General features: G+C 46.0%; 1 protein-coding gene across 5 annotated transcripts; it reads left to right on the top strand.

Moving 5' to 3' along the window:
- Positions 1-355: 355 nt before the first annotated feature.
- LOC132467946 (centriolin-like) lies at positions 356-7,204 on the top strand. Of its 5 annotated transcripts, none has more exons than XM_060065530.1 (13): positions 356-715; positions 1,141-1,353; positions 1,577-1,665; positions 2,415-2,537; positions 2,682-2,743; positions 2,917-3,148; positions 3,423-3,560; positions 3,803-3,923; positions 4,024-4,136; positions 4,329-4,426; positions 4,537-4,663; positions 5,073-5,182; positions 5,695-7,204. In XM_060065530.1, exons 2-13 carry the CDS (start codon positions 1,197-1,199, stop codon positions 5,753-5,755), a joined length of 1,431 nt encoding a protein of 476 aa, XP_059921513.1. In that variant the 5' UTR covers positions 356-715; positions 1,141-1,196; the 3' UTR covers positions 5,756-7,204. The 5 variants fall into 5 exon arrangements, with proteins under 5 accessions (XP_059921513.1, XP_059921517.1, XP_059921514.1 ...); XM_060065534.1 differs by having other exon boundaries at positions 5,699-7,204; XM_060065531.1 differs by having other exon boundaries at positions 2,685-2,743.
- Positions 7,205-7,435: the final 231 nt, after the last annotated feature.

Here is a 7,435-nt window from a genome sequence, read left to right on the forward strand (position 1 = left end):
TGGATATAGATGTGAATGGTATTTTCCCAGTGTTGTGTCTTATTTGCTTCTGGTTGAGTTTTGACATGATGAGCCAAGTTTTGCAAAATGTGTTCAAGCAACGGGCAAAAACTATAATAGTGTGGACACAATCCAGAATGAAGGAATTCAAAGTAGAATCACTCCCCCTCCCGTTGCTCCAGTCAGGGTCCACAAAGGGTCACTGTCTCTTTAAGAAACATGATTCTTCCCTGGGGGTCCTTCCCCTTCGCTCCCGGGTGTGACTGTTTCACAACAACTTCATGCCACAGTGGTTGGTCGCATTGCCTCTCACTCAAGAGATATCAGCTCTCATTGGCTGGAGGGGAAGCTTCCGGTGTTCATTCAAAGAAAGAGGGAAGTATTTGTGTTCAGAAGAAGTGAAGTCATTAACAGATACGGGGAGAGAGAGATAGAGAAGATAGGGCATACATATAAAGAGAAAGTAAATATAGGAGTGAGTGCTGTTCATCCGAGTGAAGTTTAGTCTGTAGAGCTGTAGCACCAATTGAGTCATCTTTAGTTAACTGTAGAGCTGGGTGAGGAGGAGGAGGAGGAGGAGGAGGAGGAGGAGGAGGAGGGATATGCAGCGTGTGATGCCATGAGTCCTGTGCTGCTGTCTCTGGAGTAGACAGAGCAGCACAACAGAGGAGACCAGAAGACCAGAACCAGGTCCTATTCTTCTGTTCTGACCGCTGTAAGTATGCTCTGCTGAAAGGGAAGTGTCCTCTCGGACACTTCCCCCCGCTATCCTTGACCTTTCCCCCTGGACACCCCCCTTCCCCGGACACACAAACAGAGCTGTGTGTGTGTGTGTGTGTGTGTGTGTGTGTGTGTGTGTGTGTGTGTGTGTGTGTGTGTGTGTGTGTGTGTGTGTGTGTGTGTGTGTGTGTGTGTGTGTGTACGAGTGTGTGTGTGTGTGAGCGAGTGAGTGTGTGTTTGTGTATCGGATGTTTTGTCAAAAGGTAGTAGTTATAGTGGCAGTTACCAAGAATTGGTGTTACACTAAATTAGTGCAACAGAAACTAAGGAGACATGAAAGTAGCATCTCCTGTACTCATAGCAACCGGCAATTTTGCCTTTCAAAGTGCTGATCCACTTCCGTCTCACTGGGAATTCCAGACAAGGTTCTCTGTGCTGTGGTTGACCGCTGTCTGTGTCTGACCCCACATTGGCCCATGGGACGAACCGTTCACCAATCAGAGTGCGTTGTCTTGATGGCCATGATGACGAGCAAGAAGCATCAAGAGTTGGAGGTTCGTCTTGAGGACATGCTGTCGCGCATCGCCATGGAGACACTGGAGATTAAACAACTGGAGCAGCAGCTGACTGAAGGTGAGAACAACAACAGAGCACCAGTCGCATGAGGCTGACTGTATCACCTTCTTCATTTCACACATAAGATGTCCATTCATGTCGGCTGGTCTTGGTCTTGTTAATGCCGGTACACGCACATAGTCCATAAATCTGTCTGCAGAAGTCAGGTGTTCTAGTCTTGACTGAATTGTTTCTTCAATGTTGAGTCATTAACTCCCCCTTTGTCTGTCTGTGTCCCCAGGCCAGATCCTGGTGAATGAGGCTCTCCAGGTGGACTTGCAGGGAATCATCTCTGGGATTCAAGAATACATTGGGGGGCTCAGACAGCAGGCAAGAGGAGACATCCCATAATAGGATTGATAGAGACATGGGTAGATGGCTGTGCCTCTTTATACCTCATCATTGTCATCGCTACAACTGCATTCTCACAGCCTTCCTCAGAGGCTTTGTGACACGAGGCATAGCCACCCTGGGTATGCCTTGTGTCTTTACGTTAGTAGTGGCTTTCACCATGGCTTTATGTACACCCTCCAAACATTTGGCGACACATCGATGAGGCTAAACCACATAGCTGTGATTGGCTCTCTTTGGGTTATTTCTTGCTGGCGGTGAAAAGAAGGAGCAGAGACCCAGGGCTAGTTATAATATGTTATAATTATGCTTTGATTCAATCTTTAGTTTGAGCCTCATTGAAATCAACATATTGTTCAGGCCCTTAGAGTAGCGGGCCCTTCCATTGCAACAGGCCTATGTGTAAATGTGGTCTTGGTAACCTTTGTCTCTGGGATGTTGTCTTGGTAACCAGTAGGTCTCTAGAACATTGTCTCGGTAACCAATGTGTCTCTAAGGTGATGTCTGGGTAACCAGTGTGTCTATAGGCACTGCCTTGGTAACCGGTGTGTCGCTAAGGTGTTGTCTTGGTAAACAGTGTGTCACTAGGCACTGCCATCGTAACCACTGTGTCTCTAGGACGTTGTCTTGGTAACCAGTGTGTCTCTAGGATGTTGTCTTGCAGTTGTTATACATGACATTTTCTTAGTAACTAGTTTGTGTACATGATGTTGTGTTGGTGCGACTAGGTCTGTCAGGCCCAGGATGAGGCTCGCTGCTTGGGGATACAGAACCAGGCTCTGCAGCGCCAACTGGACGCTGTTAAGCTCCACTGCAGGCGGTTGGAGACAGAAGCCAGGACACACAGACAGGTGTGTGTGTGTGTGTTTTTGGGTGTGTATGTGTGTGTGTAGAATCCATCTAGTTGAGGTGATGTTAAAGATTAATGTGTGTGTGTGTGTGTGTGTGTGTGTGTGTGTGTGTGTGCGTGTGTGTGTGTGTGTGTGTTTTTTCAGCAGTTTCAGGATGGTCTGGACCAGTTGTTACAGGCTCTGATCAGCGGACAGGATTGCTTCAGGTACCACCACTCCACGATCTACATCACATAAACAATTGTCATGTGTACAACTCCTTCAGTACAAGGAATAAGATATAGGATGTGATACTTGAGTGCATGCAGGGAGATTATAACAGAAAAGTCTTCTTAGGCCTGAAAACGGTCCACGTTGTTCCATTGCTATCTTTCTCCAGCTCCCATGGCCTGGAGGACCTGTTTAGTGACAGGCTGAGGCAGATGTACCAGGGCATCCAGCAATATGTAGCAGACCAGATCCGGAGGGCCCAGGAGCAGAGCCAGCACACCAAGGACCAACAGGTCCGAGACCAACACATCCAGGGCGAGAGGCTGCGGGCGGATTCACAGGGAGCGTGCGAGGCCCTACTCAACTCCCAGGCCCAGGTCCAGAATCTCCAGCACATGATGGTCAGTGTGCACAGTCTCACAGATGTACGTTGGACCCAGAGCCGAATGGTACTGGGTTTGATTCTCAATGTCATCAGTCTACCTCTAGTCTGCCAAGATGTCCCCTAACACTTAATTGGTTCTTTGCATGAATCACATTTTCAAAAGCTGATAAAAGGAAAAGTAAATACAGTATACAGTGCTGTTATACTGTCTTGCTGATGCTGATGATAACTGGCTTCATTGCCACTGTAATACCAGTTGAGACGAAACGGGTGTGGCTGCGTCTTCCCAGGCAGAGGTGCTGTCCAGGAGAGAGAAGTGCAGCAAGTCCATGTCTGAGTCCCAACGACACACAGACCTGACGATAAGGTGGACAACACAACAGCTCCGGGCTCTCTCTGATACTTTAGAACAACTGGAACCACATCAGGTAAACACACATACACTCACTCACTCACACATTTTTGACAGAGCCAAAGGCTCCAACGGAGAGCACGGATCCAGAATGCATTGCGCGTCTGTCCCCATTCAAAGTCAATGGGGATCATTCAACGGACGGATCAGTGGGCACGAGGACAATATACGCAAAGCAGGAACTCACACGTTCATACATAATGGGTATGAAATAAAATGCTCCTAATGTCAATATTCCCTGTCCCTCTGTCCTCTCAGGAGCCTCCGGACTCTGGCTTGGGGCTGCACTACCTCAGTTCACCTGAAGGGGGGCGCTCTGACATAAAGGTGCCACCACGTTTGGACCACTACAGTGTAGATGACAACCCTACAGACACTGGTACACAAACATACCCACACTCACACGCCAACACCCAAACCCACACACACACACACACTCTCAATGTGTCCCTGCCCCTATTCCCCTCTCTGCACTGAAGATGCAGGGAAAGGCGGAGCTACATGCCTCCCTGCTGGGATAGCAGACAGCCAGGAGCCCCTCTGTGGTTGTTCCCCTTCTCCAGCCTGTAATCTCCCAGAGCACACAGACCTGGTAAGGGTGGTGGACCCTTTGCTCCAAGGTTCATTTGCTAATGTTGTGAAGTGAGGCGCAGGACATTACGCATGCACAATGTCACTCACACATAGCACAGAGCTATTGCATTGGATTAACTGTTATTCATAACCAAAACATTGGATTAATACACTCCCCTTTTTTGTACTTATTTGTCTTTTGCCTCGACAGATTGACAGATTAGAGGAGCAGAGGAAGAGGTTGGAAGAGGAGAGGAAGATGATCCATCTGGGCAGGAAACCGCTCAGGTCAACAAGTCAACCAAACCGGTCTCACTCACTCACGCACACACACACATGCCGGATCATCCACATAGCAATGTTTACATATCCATTATCTTACAAAACATGCTTGAAATTGTTTGTGTGTGCATGTTCAGGTGTGTGTGTCTGTGTGAGGAGGTGCAGTGTGTGGAACACACTCTGTTAAAAAGGAGAGCAGAACTTAGACAGGCAGATCGACGCCTGATGGATGCACAAAGCTGTCTACACAATACCAGACACAAGGTACACACACATTATGCCAGACAAAAGGTGCACACACAAACACACACACACTATACCAGACACAAGGTACACACACACACACACACACACACACACACACACACACAAACACACAAACACTCACACACACACACACACACACTATACCAAACACAAGATACACACACACACACACTATACCAGACACAAGGTACACACACACACGCACACACACACTATACCAGATGCAAGGTACACACACACTATACCAGACACAAGATACACACACACACACTATGCCAGGCACAAGATACACACACACACACACACACACACACACACACACACACACACACACTATACAAGACAGAATGTAAACACACAGACCAGTATTTCTGGGTTTATATATAACTATGCCTTACGGTCACAGGCCAGATGTGTGCAGAGGCAGCTGGTGTTGTCTCAGTCAGAGCTGGAGGGGCTGAAACACAGACTGGACGAGAGCGCTACCTGTCTCCTGCAGACCAAACAGCAGCTCTGGTGAGAATCCATCAAACACAAGTCAGCTCATCCAGGGAATTGAGTTGTTATGAGTGAAGATATATGATCCTATGGGCTGCAGCAGTTCCAAGTATGAAATGCGTGTTACCTTTTAAAATTGAGATGTTTTTCAATTAACTTGAAAATGTACTTGAGTTGTAATGTAATCAAAAAAGTATGATATTTTGAGGAAATTAACAGTGAGAAAAATACTATATGGGATAGATAACAAGGGATTTTAATAACTGGTGTGTCGGTTAGTAAAAGTAGAAAATCTGTTGTTTTCTGGGACTAGTTATTTGAGGAATCCTAGAACATGGGACACATCTCATTTTGAATATAAATGTCCTGAAGATGACTTGGAAATGCGAATAGGTATCAATCAAGGTTTGGTGTATATATATATATATATATATATATATATATATATATTATTATTATTTTATTTTTTTCATACTTTGAATCACAGCCCAAATAAGGAAATGTAAATTGACTTCCTGTTGTGTGTCCAGGCAGACGGAGGCGGAGCTTCAGCAGGTGAAAGGGAGGAGGAGTAGGGGAAAGAGACGATGAAGAAAGGAGACACAGGTGCGACTCACGCACACAGCTCACGTCCAGTTTCCTGGTTTTAAAACGCAGAACCTTTTGAAACCGACCTTTGGTTATCAACCTTTTCTTTGCTCATATTAAAATATACAACCAGGAATCTTGATGTGAGGTAAAGCCTCTGCAAACCAATGCTGTAGCGCCTCAGGGTTACCAATATGGTAAATGGACTACATTTATATAGCGCTTTTCTAACCAGTCGCGACTCAAGGCACTTTACATTATTGATAGTCTCGCAAAGCCAGACCAAACTACAGCAAGTAGAATGGTCTGGAACCACGCTTTTCGTCTTCACGTTCGTCTTCACGTTCAGAGGCTGTCAGAGAGATGGCTCAATCCCAACCGCAAACGCCACAAAAAACGATCAAAGATGAATGTCGCCTATGTGAAGATCCTTTTATCGATAAAAAATAACAAACATCGTTTATTTCTTTCTCACAATGATGTCAAGACACCATACACTTTGGCACTTGAGGAGCTCACGGGACCTATCAAAACGACAGACGTTTTAACATTTATATGTTAAAACGGCAAGAACATCTTTCTTCCTCAGCAAATGCTGTAAGCAAATCTTTTGAAGTTCTTTGCAATTTTCGACGGAAAGAGCCAAACATGCTAGCTTTACAGCGCCGTCAAAGTCCTCGCCATACTGCTTAGTGTCCGAGTTTGAGGGGGAGCACAATACGCTCAGCCAGACTACATTATTGACAACATTCATCCATTCATGCACACACCGACGGTGGTGTCAACCATGCAAGGTGACAGCCAGCTCGTCGGGAGCAGTTAGGGTTAGATGCCTTGCTCAGGGACACCTCAAAACTCAGCTAGGAGGAGCCCGGGATCAAACTAGCAGCCTTCCGGTTACCAGCCAACCCGCTCTACCTCCTGAGCCACATGCCACCCCTTTGCACACAGCCGGGTGTTTCTATGTAGACAGTATGATAAGTGCATCACACGTTCATCCCCCAACCACTGGACTACCTTGCAGCTGAGGAATGGAATGTGTTGCTGGACTAGACAAAGAGTTTTCTATGTATATATGACAATGACAATCAAGAAGTGACTCTGAAAAGAAAGTCATCGTTGGGGTGAAAATTAGTGTAAACCGGACTGCTCTGAACTCAATGAAACATAGGCGGAATGGTCCGGATGGTGGTGGTCACACAACTACATCATTGTCGGCGTAGTTTCAACTCAGTATCCACCTCTGACTGCCTTTCAGTATACATTACTCACTCACATGAATGTTCGCCTTCTTTACGTAAACCGGCCACTCATTTAACCATGTTACTGTAAACACCTATTGTTTTTCTATGGAGGACCGTCTATGTAACAGTACAACTTGCCCCATGTAAACCAACACTGAGGGCAAAGTTTATTGCAAATTTTACTTCAAATAAAACACTATTGAATTAATGTGGGCGTGTTTATATTTTGATTTGAATGTTGAGCTCTAGGAAGCTAAATACTGAGTGTACTGCTGACCCATTCTGTATGCAACATGTCGTGTGTGTGTGTGTGTGTGTGTGTGTGTGTGTGTGTGTGTGTGTGTGTGTGTGTGTGTGTGTGTGTGTGTGTGTGTGTGTGTTAGGGCTGAGTAAAAATATCTATTCATCAATGCACTGTAATTTATTTGTTCTCGATTCA

The sequence above is a fragment of the Gadus macrocephalus genome, chromosome 11 (genome assembly GCF_031168955.1).
Source record: "Gadus macrocephalus chromosome 11, ASM3116895v1".
Taxonomy (NCBI): Eukaryota; Metazoa; Chordata; class Actinopteri; order Gadiformes; family Gadidae; genus Gadus; species Gadus macrocephalus.

What these genes read in the sequence shown, in the direction of transcription:
- LOC132467946 (XM_060065530.1), top strand. Translation starts at nt 1,197, where the DNA reads ATGGGACGAACCGTTCACCAATCAGAGTGCGTTGTCTTGATGGCCATG. An exon ending in TCCCAGAGCACACAGACCTG is followed by an intron (nt 4,137 to 4,328) that starts GTAAGGGTGGTG and finishes TTGCCTCGACAG; the next exon opens with ATTGACAGATTAGAGGAGCA. An exon ending in TCAACAAGTCAACCAAACCG is followed by an intron (nt 4,427 to 4,536) that starts GTCTCACTCACT and finishes GTGCATGTTCAG; the next exon opens with GTGTGTGTGTCTGTGTGAGG.